At 47.8% G+C, this 22092-nt stretch overlaps 1 protein-coding gene and 1 long non-coding RNA gene across 2 annotated transcripts in view; one reads left to right on the forward strand and one right to left on the reverse strand.

The window, feature by feature from the left end:
- LOC308475372 (hemoglobin subunit beta-1-like) overlaps positions 1-21685 on the forward strand; it is a 114597-nt gene extending 92912 nt beyond the window's left edge. Inside the window, exon 3 of the mRNA XM_081002490.1 lies at positions 21460-21685. Within this exon, the coding sequence (XP_080858616.1) occupies positions 21460-21654 (195 nt within the window). The 3' untranslated portion in view covers positions 21655-21685. The remainder of the gene's footprint in view (positions 1-21459) is intronic.
- Positions 7957-16664, reverse strand: LOC308475401. Its single transcript, XR_013985146.1, has 4 exons — positions 16455-16664; positions 10168-10629; positions 9870-10045; positions 7957-8206 (listed from the first exon to the last, which is right to left on the reverse strand). It is a non-coding gene; the product is annotated as an uncharacterized lncRNA (long non-coding RNA).
- Positions 21686-22092: the final 407 nt, after the last annotated feature.

Genomic DNA, 22092 nt, shown 5'->3' on the forward strand with positions numbered 1-22092 from the left:
GGGTGTCTTTCTTTCTAAAAGATCTTCATATTTTATCCAAACATTATACAACAATTTCCTAATTACATGATTTTTGAAAGCATTATGGGCCTTTACCTTATCATACCATAAATATGCATCCCAACCAAACACATTGTCAAAACCCTCCAAATCTAATAGATCTGTATCTTCTAGTTGCATCCACTCTTTAATCCAGCAGAATGCTGCTGCTTCAAAATAGATTTTTAGATCTGGCAGAGAAAATCCCCCTCTTTCTTTAGAGTCTGTGAGTAATTTATACTGAATTCTAGGTGTCCCCCCCCCCCCAGTCAGATAAATCTAGACAGAGCTTTCTGCCATTCTTTAAATCATTTTACATTGTCTATAATTGGTAGGGCTTGAAACGAAAAAAGCATCTTTGGCAACACATTCATCTTAACTGCTGAATTCCGGCCCATTAATGACAATTTTAAATTTGACCATATCTCCAAATCTCTCTTGATTTCGTTCCATAATTTCTCATAATTGTCTTCATATAAGTTCTAATTTTCCCCAGACAGATTCACCCCCAAGTATTTAACTTTTTTCACAATATCTAGGCTCGTCTTTTCTTGTAATAATTTTCCTTCATCATTATCCAGATTTTTCTCTAATACTTTGGTATTGCTCTTGTTTAATTTAAATCCTGCTACCAGACCAAACTCTTGTATCAGCTCCAGTGCTTTGGCCGCACTGGAGTCTGGATCTTGTAATGTCAATACTAGGTCATCCGCAAAGGCTTTTAATTTGTATTGTTTGGATCCTACTGTAATACCTTTAATTTGTTCATCCTTTCTCATCATACTTAGCAAGACCTCAAGAACTGAAATAAACAGCAGAGGGGAAAGTGGGCACCCTTAACTGGTTCCCTTCTCAATTCTAATTTCCTCCGAAACCACATTATTTACATTAATTTTAGCTTTTTGTTCCTGATAGATCCCTTTAATACCATTTAAAATCTTTGCCCACCCCCATACTCTCAAAATTATATAACATAAACTCCAAGATATATTGTCAAAGGCCTTCTCTGCATCAATAAACATTAACCTTGCTTTACAACTCTTTCTTGCTTCCAGCTTTTCCAGGATATCCAACACATTTGTAATGTTGTCTTTCGTATGTCTTCCAGGCAGAAATCCTGCCTGGTCCTTGTGGATATACTTAGATAAAACCTTCTTTAGCCTGTTAGTCATTATATTTGCAAAAAAATTATAATCCACGTTGAGTAGGGAGATTGGTCTATAGTTTTTAACATTGGATCTACTTCTACCAGGGGTTGAAAAAGCCAATCTTTCAATGTCTTGTAATATTTCGCTGATAGACCATCAGGTCCCGGTGCCTTGCCAAGTTGCTTTGAGTTTATTGCCTGTTCCACTTCTTGTCTTGTAATTAGGCCTTTTAGTAGGATCTTTTTATCTTTCGGAATCTGCTGCAAACCATTAATCTTTATAAATTGCTCAATTTTTACCAAATCCTCTTTGTCCTTTTTATACAGTTGTTTATAATATTTGTAAAAACATTTTCTTATATCTGCAGGGTTCTCTATAGATTTCCCTTCTGTTACAATGTTTGTGATAGTACTTTGCTTTTGTTTCTTCTTTAATTGCCAGGCTAATAATTTCCCACATTTATTTGCAGATTCAAAATTTCTTTGTCTCATCCTTCTCAACTTCCATTCTATTTCTTGATTTACTAACTGTGAATATTGAACCTGTAAGGCCTTGATTTCTTTTTGAATCTGCAAATTCTTTGGGTTTCCTCTAAGCTTCTTCTCTTTGTCTTTTAGTTGTTCCATAATTTCATCTTTTCTCTCATTCTGTGACTTTCTCCGAATTGAATTTTGTTGTATCAGAAACCCTCTCATTACTGCTTTGCTGGCATCCCAAATAACCGTTGTTTCCATTCCTTGGGTCATATTACGCTCAAAATAGTCCTAGAGGGTTTTTTGGGCCTTGTTAACAATTGAAGCACTTCTCAGCAAGTCATCATTCATTCTCCATCTGAAGGAACCCTGTACAAACATCTTCAAATCCATAAGAACTGCATTATGATCGGTGCAAGTTTTGGGGCAAATTTCCATTTTTGTTACTTTAGGAACCAAGTCTCTAGATATCCATAGGCAGTCTGTTCTTGAAAATACTTGGTTTGCATCTGGAAAAAAAAGTAAAGTCTTTTTCCATTGGATTTCTGGTTCTCCATATGTCTGACAAATCAAATTTGTCAGTTAGGTCAAAGAAAGTCTTAGGTAATCTGCCAGTTTGATACCTTTGATCTCTGAGTCCTGTCCATCAAAGTAGATGCAACCCCATTCAAGTCCCCCATCAATATTAATTTGTAATCCATATATTCCAAGAGACTTGTTTCCAGGTTCTTAAAGAATTCCACTTTGCCATCGTTAGGTGCGTAGATTCCTAATAACAAATATTTTTCGCCTTGTGCTGTAATTTCAACTGCTATGTGTCTTCCTTCCTCATCTTTAAATGCCAATTTTGGATTCCATTTTTCTTGAATATAGAAAACCACTCCTCTTTTTTTGACTTTGTCTGAAGAAATAAATTCTTGACCCAATCTTTTATTTATCAATGTTTTCCTATGTAGTCTTGTAATGTGAGTTTCCTGTAAACAAATTATATCTAAATTCTGTTTTCCCAAAATATAATAAATTTGTCTCCTTTTTGGGGTTGAGTTCATTCCATTTACATTCCATGAATAAATTCTCAATGCCATGCTGTCTAATTAGGGGGAAGCTGCCTCCGCCCCCAGCGGCTGTGAGCTTTGTAATCCAAGTTCTTCCGAGTGCTTTTGCAGAAATCTATCCTTCTCTCCAACAGTCTTCATCTTTTGCTTTCTTCCTTCGAATTTGAAGGATAGGCCCTTTGGAAATTCCCACCTAAGAAAGATGTTCTTTCGTCTCAGAATGTCTGTCAAATCCTTATATTGGGATCTCAGGTTCAAAAATCAACGTGGGATCTCTTTAAAGAGCACCACCGCTTTGTCATGGATTTTAAGGCTTTTTTTATACTGATGTCCCAAACTAATGTCTCTTTGCTCCTTAGTCTTGAAGACCACTATGCAATCATAAGTTATTTTAGTCTCCTTTTTAGGCCCAAATCTGTACGCTTTCTCTACCCAAGCTTCCACTTCCTCTTTTTTCAGGTCCCAATATTCCACAAAAAATCCTATCAGAGATTCTGAGTTTTTCTTCTTCCAGAAAGGGGACCCCCCTCAATCTCAAATACGATTCTTTTTCTTTCAACAGAAGGAAGGCGATCAAATTAGCATTTTCATACTGCAACCGTTCCAAGTCTGGCACTGTAACAGTCTCCAGCTGTGCCAACCTTGGATCATGTGTGGTTATTTCCTTTTTCTCGTCTTTCATGTCAGTACTTAAATGTTCAATCTTCTTTTCCAAATTATCTATGCTTGCTGTATTACAATCTAAACCTTTTTTTATGTCAGCTAACATGGACATTACCGACTCCTCAAATTGTGGAGTTTTAGAACCACGTCTCAGCCTTTCTGAACTCATAATAGCTTAGGAATGTCAAGGTCAATCTCACAGTCTGGCACAATAAAGGAGAAAAACAAGTTCCCTCCACCAATCCCACTGCAGCCAGCCCAGAGGCAGCTTCCTTAACGTTCCAAACTAGCTGAATACCAAAGACAGAACTGGCAAAGAGAAAATTTTCCAATTCTCCCCTTATTCTGAGGAAGGGGGACACTTTTTAGCCAATTCAGAATGTAGACAGGCAGCACAGGAAAGTTTGTAGCTAAGTCAGTGGAAACGGAGATTGAATGTTTCCTCTTCCATTGTGACGTCACAATGGAGACTAGTCTTCCCTCCCGGGTGGTCCACTGCCGAATGGGAAGGTCTCAGTCGAATTCACAGACTTCCCAAATTTATATCCAAGGCACAAATACCCTCTCTTCCCCTGAAGTGGGGCGGGGGGGGGGGCAAAATTGCTTACAGGGTTTTAAAAGTTTTTCTTTCCTTTAAGTCTTCGGCCTTTGCACACCGATTTTCAACTTTTCCAACAAAGGGGACTAACCTCCGTTTTTAGGTCTCCCTTTTCTTCCCAATCTTTTCTGAATTAGTTTTGAAAGTACTTACAGTTCCGAATTATTCAGTCTTTTTTATGAAGGAATTGGCCGCCCACGATCGCCAGTCTCGGAGGTTCGCTGCTTTGAAGGAAGCTTACCGGGGAGCAGGGGAGTCGCAAAAGGCACCTGCTGGAACACCAGGTCCTCAGAACACCTGATCTGAGGTTCTTTCCAGGGAACCGTGACGCTCTCGCGGTCTCCCCAACTTCAAAGCGCAGGGGCTCTTTTAGTGGAAAGAGCTCTTGACTGCCATAACTGGGCGACCAACTGGAAGTCCAGCAAAAATAGTTTTTTATTATTATTTTGTTTTTTAAAAAATCATTCTTATGTATTTCTGAACCTACCATATCAAGTAAAAGAGCTTCTGTTTTTTTGGAAATGTATATTTCAACATTTTAAAAATTTCATTATAAATCATTTCCCAGAAGTCTTTCACTTTTTTACATTCCCACCACATGTGGTAAAACGTGCTCTCTTTTTCTTTACATTTCCAACATTTGTTATTTGTTTTGCACATTTTGGCTAGTTTTACCGGTGTTCTATACCATCTGTACATCATTTCCATTATATTTTCTTTTAATGCACTGCAGGCTGTAAAGTTTATTCCCTCTTTCCATAACCTCCCCCAATTGTCTATTGGTATATTGTGCCCTATATCTTAGCCCAATGTATCATTGCTGATTTAACTTCTTCATCTTTTAAATGTCATTCCAATAGTAATTTGTACATTATAGATCATATTTTAAACTTATTGTTTAACAATTCCAATTCAAACCTCGATTTAGTAAATCCAAATCCATTTTTTATTTAATCTTCTTTAAACATTTCATTGACTTGACGATAATGCAACCAATCTTTCACAAAAAATGTAACCTCTTCACACGGCTTTAATTTCCATTGGTTTTCCATCTCCATCATTAATTGTTGATAGGTTGCTCAATTCTTATTCATATTTATCTTTTTCACACTCATTGCCTCGAAAAGTGAGAGCCACCATGGTGTTATACGTTCCAATAGATTTTTAAATCTCTCCCATACTTCATTTTTTTTAGAAAAAAAACATAATTTTTATTAACAGGCCAATCATATCACATTATTTCAAATCACATTAATTCCAAATTATACAGCCAAATTTTTCAATTTTGTTGGGGGTACCCATTCATCAAGCTCCGAACGAGGATCCAAGCATCACTTCTATTACTGCTTTAATTAAACAGTTCTATCCAGTTCTATCCAGATAGTCTCTTTATTACTTTCTTCATCTTCTTGTTGTTGTCCTATATTCCTTTCTTTGCGATCTCTGATAATCTTCACAGGCAGGTTGGAAGCAAACATCGTCTGTGTGGGTTTTACACACTCCACCAGTCATATCTCATAGGGACAGCCGCCATTCCCCTCCTCCTTCAAAAATTTATCTTCGGTCTGCCCTTTAGTTTTCCCAGGCTTGTAAAATATCTCCTAGAGGGCTCTGCCAGGTTAAGATCAAATTCCAATCATCATTCACATTCCAGTAGTCCTGGTTCTCCTCCCCCCATCTTTCTTAGACAAGCCTGTCTTGCGAGACGCCATTTTAAAACTGCGTCATAGAATTTTTCCATTCTCCGATATTTACCAATCCTCTCTTCATTCATCTTTAATTCATCCCACACAGTTTTTAAATTCCTGCTTGTGATTCATAAAATACGACGATTCTTCTTTCTTTGGGGTGGAGGATTATTAATACTCACATAAGGCAAAGAAAAGAAAAGTTTTTTCCTCCACCCCCCTTCTTCACTCCAGACATACCAATCTCTTAATGGCGCTTCATCGCTTGATTTATTTGTCCTCGCCCGCCGCTCCGATACCAGAGATCCATTAATCAGCAGTCTTATCTCCCGACCTTTGCTTGATGTATGTGCTTTAGCTTCTTCCAGTTATATATTTCCAATTGTATTTTCGAGCTAAAGCGAACCAGCACGCGCAGATTGGAGACAGCGTCCGGGAAGAGCCGACTTCACCGAGGGCTGGTGCCAAGTGACCGGGGCACCCCCTTCTCTCGAATCCGGGGGTGCATTATGGCCACCGCTGACAAGGCAGTCCCCCCCATCTCCTTGGGGGGTTGGGAAGACTGCATACTTCCCATAGCCGCCTCTTAATTACCTCGTGTGGGTTGGAGAGATGTTATTGTCGGCCATCTTCCAATGCGCCACCTGGTGGCCCCCAATCTCTCCCATACTTCATACAGTGACGTACGAAACATGCCCTCATGCCCCCATCTCTGAGAAGCCAGAGGCTCAGGAGCAGGGCAGGGACTGAGGGGGACTATGAAGAAAGACACTGGCATATGGGGAGCACATATTCTGCCCCCCCACTGCTACCTGAGCAGGTAGAGCAGGAGACTCTTAATCTCAGGGTCATGGGCAAAAGATTCCTGCATTGCAGGGGGTCGGACTAGATGACCCTGGGGCCCCTTCTGACTCTACCATTCTATGTTTCTATGTCACCCCCATCCGTGCAGTGGGGGAGCTTCATGCTCCGGCACGTGGGGGGGCGGAGAGCAGGTGGGGGGTCCGGCGCACGTCCTGGGGGCAGGACATGCCTGGGGGCAGGAGCATAGTGCCCAGCACGGGCCCGGGGGGGGGGTAGCCGAGATGGCCCACTACCGGGATGCAACTGCCGGGGGCAATGCGCTCCCCCCGCACTCCTCTTCCTCCGCCAGTGCCTACGTGCCTCGCTAAAGTCTCCAACCTTCTTGCTCTGCTCTGTTTTAAAGTTGACCTCCTTAAGCAATGTTTTGTTGAAGATAATTTTTTAAGATAATTGTTTTGTTCACTTTGCTGCACTAAATGTCCTCTGTATACTTAAGCTTCCTTTGTGATTTCAAAATATTGAGTTTGGGGTGGGTGGCTTAGCCTGTATGATGCTGGAGCGAGTCCCTTCTCATTCCTGGACCCAGCGAGGGTTGAAATCCTTTGCTGAAGGAGCCAGGCAGCTTTCTGGGCCAGCGAATGGCCTGAGGGCGCAAGGAAGGCGCTTGCTCTGCGCCCGAGGACACCTGGCTGGCAGTCAGAAGGACAAAAGCCACAGGGGGAGCGGCTGCTTCCAAGCCTGGGACTGGGGGAGAACCTCGCCTCTGCTTCGTCTGGGAGACAGGGATTTCCATCCCGGATCACAAACCCCAAAAAGACATTATTGGATGGCCGCAGATCATGCCCTTTCAATACCCTCGGAAGCTTAAGGGAGACCTGCCCCTTTCCCCCCATAGAACTCCATCTGGGACCCCCAAAAGGCGACTTGCCAGCTTCGCTGCCCCCAAGGCGTTTTACTTTGGATCTGTTTGTTTGATGTTTCAATGAAGGTGGTAAACTCCTTTGATGTTATTATGGGTGTGAAATATGTTGGCGGGGGTGTTTATTGGGTTGATTTTGTTTTGTTTATGTGTTTTGTGGTTTTCTATCGTAACTGCATACTGTAAACCCCCAAATTTAATAAACAAATAAATGGATAAAATGAAATGAATTCCTCCCTCTCCCTGCCGATTCGGAGGCAGTTCCATCCCTGACACCCATCTGGAAAGAGGCAGGGAGGGGCATTGCGGGGGGAGAGTGGCCCTTGGGGGTCTCTCTGGGTGGCCCCTGTTGGTACCCCCACCCCTTATTCAGAGGGATGGATTCCAGAGCAGGGGAAGGGTCCGCATCCCCCTCTGAGTCTCTCACCCCCAATTTCTCTAGAGTAGGAAGAAGAGTGAGGGCAACAGACCAGAACTGGGTGGGGAGATGACCATCGAGACGGGGGAGGGGGCCTTGGAACATGGGGGGGATCAGTCTGCCATGAGCATTGAGGACACAGGAAACCAGGTCATATTGCAGAGGGAGGTTTATTAGAGGGTCAAGCGTCACATGGGGGCAAGAAGGGGTGGCCCCCACCCGGTGGGTGGAGAGTTCAGTAGGAGCTGGCCGCTTCTCCCTGGGGGTGTCTCAGTGGGACCGGCGGGCCAGCGCATGAGCCACCACCCTGAAAAGCTTGTGGAAGGCATGGTGGTAAGCAGGGGTGAATTCCTGTCCGGGGGAGGGGGTAGCACGATGATGACGAGGACATTGCCCAGGAGCTGGAAGAGAAAAGAGAGGGTGACTCCTTCTGCCGGGGGCCCATGTGTGAGTCACCCTCTCCCCACAACAGATCCCACAACGCATTCAACAGATTGAGGTTGAATCCTGACAAGACAGAAGCACTGTTTAGGGTGGACTTTGGGCAGGTGGGTATGGGGAACTCCCTGATCCTGAATGGGGTAACTGTGCCCCTGAAGGACCAGGTGCACACCCTGGGAGTAATTTTGGACTGACAGCTGTCCATAGAAGTGCAGGTCAATTCTGTGTCAGGGCAGCTATCTACCAGCTCCATCTGGTACGCAGGATGAGGCCCTGCCTGCCTACTGTAGGAGTGCAAATATCCAGAGTGTGGGGTCGGGTGGGATTACTATGAGGAATTATAAAATATGCATCAAGTCGTTGTGTCCACTATGAATGCATTGTGTTGACTGGGTTTGATTCATTGACAATAATTTCTGACCAAATCCCACAACCCTCTGCATCTCTGGCCATTTCCTCTACTGCCCATCTCTCTTGCTTGTCAAGTCACGTACACAGCCCAGTTGCTTTGCCAGGCAAGCATCCTGGGCCATAAAGATAGTGGGCAAGCTTCTTTGAAGTAGCTTTTCTGATGTGTTAATCTTAGGGCCAGGAAACAGGTCTCACACAAAGGTGGGAATGATCGCTGTCCTCCTGGCCATCCTTCTTCTCATGTGTATTGATTGTTTATGACCTCCGGGATTGCTGAATGCACTCCTTTGTAGTTTTCATTCATTTACCCAAATGTATGCATGCCTAACTAGTGTTTGTAGTTTAACTTTGTCCCTACGTGGGTTTGTTGAAATGCTCAGAAGAAATCTGATTGGTTCTTACGAACACTCTGTAAAAAGTTCTTTTGTGAATAAAACGACCTGGGCCAGGGGCTGGAGGCACACACAGAGAGAGAGATTATTATACTCACCCTTCCCAAAGTCTTGCTGGTTCAAGCCTCTGTGTGTATTTGTATTAATCAGAGTTCAATCCTTCCTTTACTTTGGGAACGCCTCAGTGGACTGTCTGGCCAGAGTGGTCCATGCCCTGGTTATCTCCCGCTTGGACTACTGCAATGCACCTTTGAAGGTGCGCAGGATGAGACCCTCCCTGACTGTCTGGCCAGAGTGGTGCATGCTCTAGTTATCTCCCACTTGGACTACTGCAATGCACTCTATGTGGGGCTACGTTTGAAGGTGATACGGAAACTGCAACAAATCCAGAATGCGGCAGCTAGACTGGTGATTGGGAGGGGCTGCTAAGACCACCGAGCACAATTCAAAGTTTTGGTGTTGACCTTGAAAGCTCTAAAAGGCCTCAGCCCTGTATACCCACAGGAGCGTCTCCCCCCACATTGTTCAGCCCAAACCCTGAGGTCCAGCTCCCTTCTGGCGGTTCCCTCACTGTGAGAGGTGAGGTTACAGGAAACCAGGCAGAGGGCCTTCTCGGTTGTGGCACCCGCCCTGTGGAATGCCCTCCCACCAGATGTCAAGGAAATAAAAAACTAACTGAAATCTGAAGGCAATCCTGTAGCAGGAAATTTTTAATGTCTAATGTTTTATGTCCTGTGAGCCACCCAGAGTGACACACACACACACAGCACCCCCAGTCCACCCTGCCAGGCAGCCCCTTGGGGTGGGGGAGCAGCCTCACCCTGAAGTTGACGGGGTCCATGTGGAAATTGTTGCACAGCAGTTCAGGCAGCTTGGAAAAAGCCTCCTTGACCTCGTGCAAAGAGGGCTGGAGAGGTTCCTAATGAGAGGGCAGGGCTGGAGCGGTTCACGAAGCGAGCGAAGAGCCTCTGGTACCAGGGGTAGACCACCACCAGGCTGCAGAGAAGGAACAAAGGAAGGAAGGAAGGAAAAAGGGAGAGGCATGGATGGTTATTATCCAGGTGGAAAGAGGAGCACCTGCCCAACCTGCCTAGAGAGGCAACCACCCCTGGACTTACCAGCCAAGGACTTCTGCACTAATGACGGCCACATCCATATTCATGGTGATCTGCATCTCGGCCATGATGGCTGGCTGTGGGCTGGGAGCTTCTCTCGGCTGCTGGAGAAAACCTTCTGGGCTGAGCTGGAGCTTCTTCCAGGGCTGGAGCCTTTTATACCCTGGGCCAAAGCTCCTCCTCCCAGATTTACAGAAGCCGACCTGGTTTCTGATTTGATCTAAGAATGTCCTGCTTTTCCTTAAGACATGCCTATTTTCCCTTGAGAAATCCTGGAGGGTATGGAGTAATGCCACCCCTGTGCCAAGGAGACAAGCAAGTATAAAGGCTTTAGAAGACATCTGAAGGCAGCCCCAAAGGACCGTCTCCACCCCCATCGCTCAGCCCAGACATTGAGGTCCTCCTCCTCCGGTGATTCAGCTACAGGGTACCAGGCAAAGGGCCTTCTTGGCAGTGGCTCCCTCCCTGTGGAAAGACATCAGATGTCAACCTGGGTGGCCTGAAAGACGGACTAGACAGATTCATGGAGGAAAAGCTCTAATAATAATAATAATAAATTTTATTTATATCCCGCCCTCCCCAGCCGAAGCCGGGCTCAGGGCGGCTAACAACAATAAAACAGTACAAAAGTACAGCACAAACAACACTCTAAAATCATTCATTATAAAATTAATTAATTCAAGCCACTGGCAACCATTGGGCCAGAGCTCCGCGAAGATTGCCGAGGGAGGGAGTCAGGCTGTGCCCTGGCCAAAGGCCTGGTGGAACAGCTCTGTCTTGCAGGCCCTGCGGAAAGATGTCAAGTCCCACAGGGCCCTGGTCTCTTGTGACAGAGTGTTCCACCAGATCGGAGCCACGGCTGAAAAAGCCCTAATGGCTCCTAGTCTGGCTGGCTCTGCTCTCCCTCCACCATCAGAGGCAGCGATGCTTCTGAATCCCACTTGCAGGAAACGGCGTCAAGGGAGCGGCTCTGGGGCTCCAATCCTGCTTGCCCATTGGGGTCCATAGTTGGCCATTGGGAGAAGAGGATTCTGGACTCGATGGGTCCCCTTTGGCCTGACCAAGAAGGCTCTGACTTTTGTCATTCCCAAGGAACTCTGGGAAATGGAGTTCTGTGAGGGACCACTAGGAATTTCCAAGAGAACTTTCAGCAGACATTCTAGACCTTCAAGTCCCCAGAATTCTGCAATTGTTTGTTAAATTTTCTCAAGCCTATAAAACTTGATTGTGTGTATTTGCCTTGACTGATTCAGGTGACCTTTCAAGGGGCGCAGAATCATCTTCCTCCTGAGAAATGCCTGCCTGTGGCCTCAACTTTTCTAGTTGTATGACTTTGGGTCACTTTAGAAGTCTCCAATTCTTTCGTCATTCCTGCTACCTTTTGTACACCTCACCTGCTTCAAAGCCCATATTTCGAATGAAGCTCTTGCTCAGGGATAGGGAACCTGAGGTCTTCCGGATGTGGTCTGACTCTGCTTCCCATTGGCAGGCAGTGGGCTCCCAATCCCTGCCCTTGTTGAACCTCCCTGTCTTCCTACCCCTGCCGCTTCCAACTCTCCCTCTGCTGTTCTCTCCCCACGCTGTCAAACCTGAATGTGAGCTCCCTGGGGCAGAGTCCTGTCCTACATTCCAAGGACCCTCAATTGATATATGGTGAAGTAATAATCATCATCTGTAAGTGCACTTAATTATCCTCAATGGGCTCAATTATCCTCAAGTGATTGCAACTCTGTTTGCAATGCTTTCTTGGGCCCTGGTACAGATCAGGGCATGTGGCCAGGATTGCCCAGGGCCACCCCTGTCATTGGGAGTGAGGTGGCTGCTTCAGGGGCAGATGCTGGGCTGGAGGACACAGTGGTGAGGCATCGTAGGACAAACACAGCCTGCCACCCCCAAGCTGGCTTGCTGCTTTCAGGTGCAGGAGAGAACATTGTCCCATCTCCAGCACTGAAGAAAGAGATTGAGCTTCCAGCTGAATCACGGGAGCTGCAGTTTGTTAAGTACTGTGGCTCTTTGAGGGGGTAAACTACACTTCCCAGAAGTCTTTGGGGGAAATCATGTGCTTTCACTGTACGTTGAGTACAGAGCCTGAGAAGATTTGGGTTTCCCCATCCTTGCTGAGGGTGGGGACAAAACCCACCACCCTCATGCCTTGGCTGACCACCATCAGTGACAGAGCACTGGGCTAAATGGAGCTTGGTCCAATCGGACAGGGCAGTTTCAAATTTCCCAGGAACTCGCCCTAAAGCCCTGCCAGAGGTATCTATTTCTCTGTGATGGGAGTTACCTGTGAGTAAGACCCATCAAATTCAAGAAGACACCCATCTAGCTAGACATGCCGAGAACTGCGCTGTTACTTGTTGCCCTTAAATCCCATTTTTATTGGCCATGATTAAAATGATTAACTTGATGGAAATCCCTGTCTCCCAGACGAAGCAGAGGCGAGGTTCTCCCCCAGTCCCAGGCTTGGAAGCAGCCGCTCCCCCTGTGGCTTTTGTCCTTCTGACTGCCAGCCAGGTGTCCTCGGGCGCAGAGCAAGCGCCTTCCTTGCACCCTCAGGACATTCGCTGGCCCAGAAAGCTGTCTGGCTCCTTCAGCAAAGGATTTCAACCCTCGCTGGGTCCAGGAATGAGAAGGGACTCGCTCCAGCATCCTACTGGCTAAGCCACCCACCCCAAACTCAAAACAATATTTCAGAATAAGATATTACATTCACAGGAGCAGAAGAAGACCTTTCCGTGGACCTTGGGCACAGTGGCTACCAGGCTCCTTTAAGCCAGCCCATGGCACACTGTCAAATGCCACATGGGGGGAAAGCCGGACCCCATCTTCTGGGGTCACACTCCTGCGTGAATCACGTGACCCACGCAAGGTCCCTGGTCCCCCCAATGTGCTTTTTTGAGGGGAGATCGCATTCCGACATCGCCTGAGAGCAGGGGGCCCCAAATGACTGCCATGCTCACGCAGGGAAATATGAGATGTCTCGTTTGTTCTGGCACAGTTGAATGGATATGGTCTGAGCCACTGAGTGCCTGTGACTGGGGGAGGGGAGAGCAAAGCACGGGAAGGGGAGGGGGGCTGGGGGGCTTCCATTGGACATCTGGTTGGCCAGTGGGAGCAACGGGAGCCCAGCTCTCCTCATTTGTTTATTTCCTTCATTCATGTGTATTTATAAAAACATTTCATATTTATTTATAAAAACATTTCATATTTATTTATAAAAATATTTGTACACCACTGTGTCATACAAAAGTATATCCAGGAGATTTACATCAGTAAAGACATACCGTAATACCTGTTTAACCTTTGAAAAAGTGAACAACAGACATCAATTAACCATTTGCAAAAGGATGCGTTCTTAATTGCCTGCACTGTCCGGGAGGAATAGAAATGTTTTCAGCAGGCAACTACAGCTTTGCATAGAAGGTGCCCCCTGAATCTCCAGTGGCAGAGAGTTCCACTGGCCTGAGGACATGAAAGGTTCAGTTTCTCTCTGTTGTCAAACGAGTCTCGCCCACAACCAGCGATGCTCCTGCAGACTGAGTTATGCTCCTTTAATTCCAATGCTCACTTGGCGAAAGTTTATTTTTGCTGTGTCAGAATCGCTGCTGCTTGGGTGATCTGCAGCAGAGTCATTTTCACCTCCTCCTGAGCAACAGGTCGGCCTCTTGCAGCCGGAGCTATCAGGGGGAGCCAGGCCTGACTCAGCAGGAGGCTGGGCAGATCTGCAAAATCATCCCTGCATATGGAGCTCATGCAGCAAGCCAGGAGGGGGGGGGGAGAGCCCATGGGTGGTGAAGAGAAGGGGCTGCAGGATCAGGACCCTGAATCAGGGACCGTGCACCACAGCCTTCCAGAAAGGGATGCCTGAGCAGCTCCTGTTCCAGCCCTGTGAAGAAAGCAAGGGGAGCTCTGAGTGGAGAGGAGAGGCAGCCACAAGGCGCCATGATGGGACTGCATCATCATCATCATCATCATCCAAATTGTTAGGCCACCCTATACCCGCAGGTCTCAGGCGGTTTACAGGATAAAAGCACAACGTAAAAACACGAAATGCACATTGAAAACAGAAGCAGCCCAATATGTGCCATGGACTTGGGGAGTGTTGAAGGAGAGGCAGCTGTCGTCGGGTGCAGGCTAAAGGGGCAAGGAGATTTGCGCTCGAACCCCGCCAAAAAGCTCGCCTCTTTTTTGGCCTGCACACCTCCCAGGGTCTTTGTGGGGATTAATTGGGACAAGAAGACCCATATCCCAAACTCCTTCGCAGATTACTAGGACACAACGAGGATTGATAAACGAGAGACTACTCCTAGTTCTAAGCATGACATTCAAGGCAGGCCCTCCAAGCGTCCCTCTTTCCCAGTTTCTGATTTGATCCCGGAATGTCCCACTTTCCCTTAGGATATCCCTGTTTTCACCAGGGAAATGGTGGAGGGTATGGAGTTATGCAACCCCCGAGCCAAGGAAATAAGTAACTATACGACCTTTAGAAGACATCTGAAGGCAGCCCTGGAAAGGGAAGTTTTTGAATGTTTTATTGTGTTCTTGTATATGTTGGAAGCCGCTAAGAGTGGCTGCGGCAACCCAGTCAGATGGGTAGGGCATGATTTATATTCTCTTATGGAATAGGATGTCCCTATCTTCACCAGATGGAGAGGTATGTCAGGGCAGCCGGCACTTTGATGAAACAGCCACGTGGCATCCATTAAGAGGGACCGCTGCCCAATCGACTGTTTCAGCCCACTCCCCAGCCTGGTGCCAACGCCATGCAGCCCACAGTGTTTGCGCAACACACAAGTTACGACAGCCGTCCTTGGACTGAGTCCCACGTGCCGAGTTACTAGCAGAGCAGGTTGGGTTTGCAAGAGCCAAGAGATCCAGAAACTTAATCGTAGACCTGTAAGGGACTCCAGGGGTCATCTAGTCCAGCCCCCTGCAACGCAGGAATCTCAGCTGAAGCATCCCTGGCAGTTGGCTATCCAAACTCTGTTTAAAAACCTCCAAGGAAGGAGAGTCCACCTCCGCTTGTGGGAGTCTGTTGCACTGCTGAACTGTTCTTACTGTCAGAGAGTGTTTCCAAATGATCAGCCGGAATCTCCTTTCTTGCATCTTGAAGCCTTTGGTTCAAGTCCTGCCCTCCAGAGCAGGAGAAAACAAGCACGCTCCCTCCTCCATGGGACAACCCTTGAGATATTTGAAGATGGCTCTCATATCTCCTCTCCGTCTCCTCTTCTCCAGGCTTCAACCGCTCCTCATACGGCTTGCCTTCCAGACCCTTGATCACCCTGGTCTCCCTCCTCTGCACACCTTCCAGCTTGTCCACATCCTTCTTAAACTGTGGTGGCCAGAAGTGGACACAGTGTTCCAGGTGTGGTCAGACCAAGGCAGAAGAGAGCAGGACTGTGACTTCCCTGGATCTGGACACTAGACTTCTGTGGAAGCAGACTAGAATAGCATTCCCTTTTTTTTGCTGCTGCATCACACTGTGGACTCATGTTGAGCTTGTGGTCCACCAAGACCCCTAGATCCTTTTCACATGTACTGCTAGTAAGCCAGGTCTCCCCCACATTACACTGATTTTTATTTCTCCATTCCAATTATGCATAAAATAGTCTTTTCAAGTCTTTTCTGCTTTTTCATATATTTCTTGGTCATCTAATAAATTATCCTTCAGTCTCCAACGAAAAGTCTATTCCTATAATTTCACACAAAATTGGATTATGATCTGAAAGAGTTTTTGAATGTCTGTTAAGGTCATTTTGAATCCCGATTGTGTTTTCTGCGGCATTAGCTACCATTCCCAGTTTGGTGTCATCTGGAAATTGGATGAGCATCCCCTCAATTCCTTCATCCAGGTCCTTTATAAAGACGTCAAACAACAACAGACCCAGGACAGCACACTGCGCACATGACTTATCACTTCTTCCCAGGTTGATGAGGAACCATTAAGGAGTCCTCTTTGCGTTTGGTCTGTCAACCAGCTACCAATCCACCAAATAGTTACCTTGTTCAACCTCCATTTTAACAGCTTTCTCGCTAGAATATCATGGGGGATTTTGTCAAAAGCCTCACTGAATTCAAGATACACTATGTCCACAGCATTCCCCTGATCCACCAAGTTTGTACCTCCGTCTAGAAAAGAGAAAAAATCAATCAGATTGGTCTGGCTGACTTATTTTGGGGAAACCTATGCTGGGTCTCAGTAATCGCAGCATCTTTTCCTAAACGCTCATAGACCGACTGTTGATATATCTAACAGGCTGAGCAAAAGAGCAACTGCTCTGGCTTACCTTCCGCTTCAGTTGGGGAACTCAAGCCCAGATCCTCAGTTATAGACGGCCCAGAGAGCCCTCTTGGCTCTGCAGATCAGCTCATCCAGCTGACGGGACAAACGACCTTCCAGCCATCTTCAGCAGCCAGGATCACATACCCTCCAGCATTTCTCTGATGATAAGAGGGCCGTCCATCAGGCTAGCAATTCCCTCTGCCAAAAGAGGAAGACAGCTGATTGACGGGCAGCTTTCAGGCCCTGATCATGCACAAGACCTTTGGTGCTGTTTTCTCACAGGAAAGTGTTTCTGGTTTGGTTTTGTTCAGAACTTTCCCCAGCCCTGCATCTGGCAACTGGTCAGTCAAATAACCAGGCAGCAACAGGACATAGAAACCCAACTCAAGTGCTTTTCATATCAAGGTTGAGGATCTTTTATGCTTTGCAGTGCACCAGTTACTCCACTAATGTTTTGATTTGCTTTTGCTAAGGAATTATGGTGCATCAACACCAGAAATTTAATCACCTGCAAATCACTTCTGCTCCTTGCACTAAATAACTTTGGGTGCCGTAGGTTTCTTGAGTTTATATTTCTGTTAAGATACCACTGACACTTTTACATGACTACACGCCCCAAGGCTGGTAGGAAGGATGAATCTTCAGTGGGAGATCTGCTCAGTTGTCCGCTGGGTGCCGTCTGGGGGACAGCCTGTCCTTTGGGTTGTGGGGAATGAATTCAGCCACGGTCTGGGGGGGGGGCATGTGTTCTTTCCCCATGAGCTCAAGCGTGTGCTGGGTGAATCCTCCGCAAAGGACACCCCCTTCCATCGCTGCTTTCTCTAGCAGCACTTGTCATGGCGGACTAGCATGGCCTTTCTTAATGGCGCTGCAACTTGCAAAGCTCATCAGGAGCATAACGGGGCAATGGATTAGGCACCTCTGAGAAGCCCAGAAATGCTGCCTGATGGTTAGCAATGAATAATCTAGCACAGTCCTTCAAAGGAAGTCCCTATTATTCCCATTTGACAGATAAGAACATACAGTGGAATCCAAACTAAGTTTGTTGAGCTTAGAACTCATCAAGATCAAGTTAATCATGGCCAATACAAATGGGATTTAAGGGCAACAAGTAACAGTGCAGTTGTCTGCGTGTCTAGCTAGAGGGGTGTCTTCTTGAATTTGATGGGTCTTACTCACAGGTACTGGGATACGGGTGGAGCTTTGGGTCAAACCACAGAGCCTAGGACTTGCGGATCAGGAGGTCGGCGGTTCAAATCCCAGCGACGGGGTGAACTGCCATTGCTCGGTCCCTGCTCCTGCCAACCCAGCAGTTCAAAATCATGTCAAAGTGCAAGTAGATAAATAGGTACCGCTCCGGCGGGAAGGTAAACAGTGTTTCCGTGCGCAGCTCTGGTTCACCAGAAGTGGCTTAGTCATGCTGGCCACATGACCCGGAAGCTGTATGTCAGCTGCCTCGGCCAATAAAGTGAGATGAGCGCCACAACCCCAGAGTCATCCACGACTGGACCTAATGGTCAGGGGTCACTTTACCTTTACCTTTTTACTCACAGTTAACTCGCATCACAGAGAAATAGATACCTCTGGCAGGGCTTTAGGGCGAGTTCCTGGAAAATTTGAAACTGCCCTGTCAGATTGGACCAAGATCCATTTAGCCCAGTGCTCTGTCACTGATGGTGGTCAGCCAGGGCATGAGGGTGATGGGTTTTGTCCCCACCCTCAGCAAGGATGTGGAAACCCAAATCTTCTCAGGCTCTGTACTCAACGTACAGTGAAAGCACATGATTTCCCCCAAAGACTTCTGGGAAGTGTAGTTTACCCCCTCAAAGAGCCACAATAATTAACAAACTGCAGCTCCCGTGATTCAGCTGGAAGCTCAATCTCTTTCTTCAGTGCTGGAGATGGGACAATGTTCTCTCCTGCACCTGAAGGCAGCAAGCCAGCTTGGGGGTGGCAGGCTGTGTTTGTCCTACGATGCCTCACCACTGTGTCCTCCAGCCCAGCATCTGCCCCTGAAGCAGCCACCTCACTCCCAATGACAGGGGTGGCCCTGGGCAATCCTGGCCACATGCCCTGATCTGTACCAGGGCCCAAGAAAGCATTGCAAACAGAGTTGCAATCGCTTGAGGATAATTGAGTCCACTGAGGATAATTAAGTGTACTTTCAGATTATTATTATTATTATTTCACCATTTATCAACTGAGGGCCCTTGGAATGTAGGACAGGACTCTGTCCCAGGGAGCTCACATTCAGGTTTGACAGCGTGGGGAGAGAACAGCAGAGGGAGAGTTGGAAGCGGCAGGGGTAGGAAGACAGGGAGGTTCAACAAGGGCAGGGATTGGGAGCCCACTGCCTGCCAATGGGAAGCAGAGTCAGACCACATCCGGAAGACCTCAGGTTCCCCATCCCTGAGCAAGAGCTTCATTCGAAATATGGGCTTTGAAGCAGATGAGGTGTACAAAAGGGAGCAGGAATGACGAAAGAATTGGAGACTTCTAAAGTGACCCAAAGTCATACAGCCAGAAAAGTTGAGGCCACAGGCAGACATTTCTCAGGAGAAAGATGATTCTGCGCCCCTTGAAAGGTCACCTGAATCAGTCAAGGCAAATACACACAATCAAGTTTTATAGGCTTGAGAAAATTTAACAAACAATTCCAGAATTCTGGGGACTTGAAGGTCTAGAATGTCTGCTGAAAGTTCTCTTGGAAATTCCTAGTGCTCCCTCACAGAACTCCATTTCCCAGAGTTCCTTGGGAATGACAAAAGTCAGAGCCTTCTTGGTCAGGCCAAAGGAGACCCATTGAGTCCAGGATCCTCTTCTCCCAATGGCCAACTATGGACCCCAATGGGCAAGCAGGATTGGAGCCCCAGAGCCTCTCCCTTGACGCCGTTTCCTGCAAGTGGGATTCAGAAGCATCGCTGCCTCTGATGGTGGAGGGAGAGCAGAGCCAGCCAGACTAGGAGCCATTAGGGCTTTTTCAGCCGTGGCTCCGATCTGGTGGAACACTCTGTCACAAGAGACCAGGGCCCTGTGGGACTTGACATCTTTCCGCAGGGCCTGCAAGACAGAGCTGTTCCACCAGGCCTTTGGCCAGGGCACAGCCTGACTCCCTCCCTCGGCAATCTTCGCGGAGCTCTGGCCCAATGGTTGCCAGTGGCTTGAATTAATTAATTTTATAATGAATGATTTTAGAGTGTTGTTTGTGCTGTACTTTTGTACTGTTTTATTGTTGTTAGCCGCCCTGAGCCCGGCTTCGGCTGGGGAGGGCGGGATATAAATAAAATTTATTATTATTATTATTAGAGCTTTTCCTCCATGAATCTGTCTAGTCCGTCTTTCAGGCCACCCAGGTTGACATCTGATGTCTTTCCACAGGGAGGGAGCCACTGCCAAGAAGGCCCTTTGCCTGGTACCCTGTAGCTGAATCACCGGAGGAGGAGGACCTCAGTGTCTGGGCTGAGCGATGGGGGTGGAGACGGTCCTTTGGGGCTGCCTTCAGATGTCTTCTAAAGCCTTTATACTTGCTTGTCTCCTTGGCACAGGGGTGGCATTACTCCATACCCTCCAGGATTTCTCAGGGGAAAATAGGCATGTCTTAAGGAAAAGCAGGACATTCTTAGATCAAATCAGAAACCAGGTCGGCTTCTGTAAATCTGGGAGGAGGAGCTTTGGCGCAGGGTATAAAAGGCTCCAGCCCTGGAAGAAGCTCCAGCTCAGCCCAGAAGGTTTTCTCCAGCAGCCGAGAGAAGCTCCCAGCCCACAGCCAGCCATCATGGCCGAAATGCAGATCAACTTCAATTTGGTTCAGGACGTCAATATTGCAGAAGTCCTTGGCTGGTAAGTCCAGGGGTGGTTGCCTCTCTAGGCAGGTTGGGCAGGTGCTCCTCTTTCCACCTGGATAATAACCATCCATGCCTCTCCCTTTTTCCTTCCTTCCTTCCTTTGTTCCTTCTCTGCAGCCTGCTGGTGGTCTACCCCTGGTGCCAGAGGCTCTTCGCTCGCTTCGGGAACCGCTCCAGCCCTGCCCTCTCATTAGGAACCTCTCCAGCCCTCTTTGCACGAGGTCAAGGAGGCTTTTTCCAAGCTGCCTGAACTGCTGTGCGACAATCTCCACATGGACCCCGTCAACTTCAGGGTGAGGCTGCTCCCCCACCCCAAGGGGCTGCCTGGCAGGGGGGACTGGGGGTGCCGTGTGTGTGTGTGTCACTCTGGGTGGCTCACAGGACATAAAACATTAGACATTAAAAATTTCCTGATACGGGGTTGCCTTCAGATTTCAGTTAGTTGTTTATTTCCCTGACATCTGGTGGGAGGGCATTCCACAGGGCGGGCGCCGCAACCGAGAAGGCCCTCTGCCTGGTTCCCTGTAACCTCACCTCTCACAGTGAGGGAACTGCCAGAAGGGAGCTGGACCTCAGAGTCTGGGCTGAACAATGGGGGTGGAGACCCTCCTTTGGGTATACAGGGCTGAGGCCTTTTAGGGCTTTCAAGGTCAACACCAAAACTTTGAATTGTGCTCAGCGATCTTAACAGCCACTGCCAGTCACCAGTCTAGCTGCCGCATTCTGGATTAGTTGCAGTTTCCGCGTCACCTTCAAAGGTAGCCCCACATGGGGGGCATTGCAGTAGTCCAAGCGGGAGATAACTAGAGAATGCACCACTCTGGTGAGACAGTCTGCGGGCAGGTAGGGTCTTATCCTGTGGACCAGATGGAGCTGGGAGACAGCTGCCCTGGACACAGAAATGACCTGTGCCTCCATGGACCGCTGTGAGTCCAAAATGACTCCCAGGCTGCGCACCTGGTCCTTCAGGGGCACAGTTACCCCATTCAGGACCAGGGAGTCCCCCAGACACCCGCTTGCCCCCAGTCCACCCTAAACAGTGCTTCTGTCTTGTCAGGATTCAGTCTCAATCTGTTGAATCTGTTGTGGGATCTGTTGTGGGGAGAGGGTGTCCCACGCATGGGCCCCCTGGCAGAAGGAGTCACCCTCTCTTTTCTCTTCCAGCTCCTGGGCGAGGTCCTCATCACCCTCCTGCTAGCCCCCCCTTGGACAGGAATTCACCCCTGCTTGCCACCATGCCTTCCACAAGCTGGTCGGGGTGGTGGCTCATGCGCTGGCCTGCCGGTCCCACTGAGACACCCCAGGGAGAAGCGGCCGCCTCCTGCTGGTCTCCCCTTCCAGGCCCCATGTGACGCTTGACCCTCTAATAAATCCTCCCTCTGCAATCTGACCTTGTTTCCTGTGTCTCCTTCTCTGGGATGGAGGGAGGGGACTGGCCTGGGCGTGGGGTGTAGAAACACCTCCTGTTAGTTGGGGGGCTGGGAAAGGGGGGGCTTCTCTGTCACTCAAGAGGAACCATTGAGCACCACTGGGGGGGGGGGTTCAGGACTCTGTGGCACTTTGCCCCCCTCCCTGAAGCTGGAGTGCTTTTCGGAGCCAGGGACCCCCGCTGTTTCCCCAAATCCTTCATCCTCAAAGCTCCTGCCAGACTGACCCCCCCATGCCCCAATCGCCCCCCCCCCCGTCATCTCCCCACCCAGTTCTGCTCAGTTGCCCTCTCTCTTCTTCCTACTCTAGAGAAATTGGGGGTGAGAGACTCAGAGGGTGTTGCGGACCCTTCCCCTGCTCTGGAATCCA

This window comes from Podarcis pityusensis (assembly GCF_964106645.2).
Source record: "Podarcis pityusensis genome assembly, chromosome: 4".
In the NCBI taxonomy this organism is placed as follows: Eukaryota; Metazoa; Chordata; class Lepidosauria; order Squamata; family Lacertidae; genus Podarcis; species Podarcis pityusensis.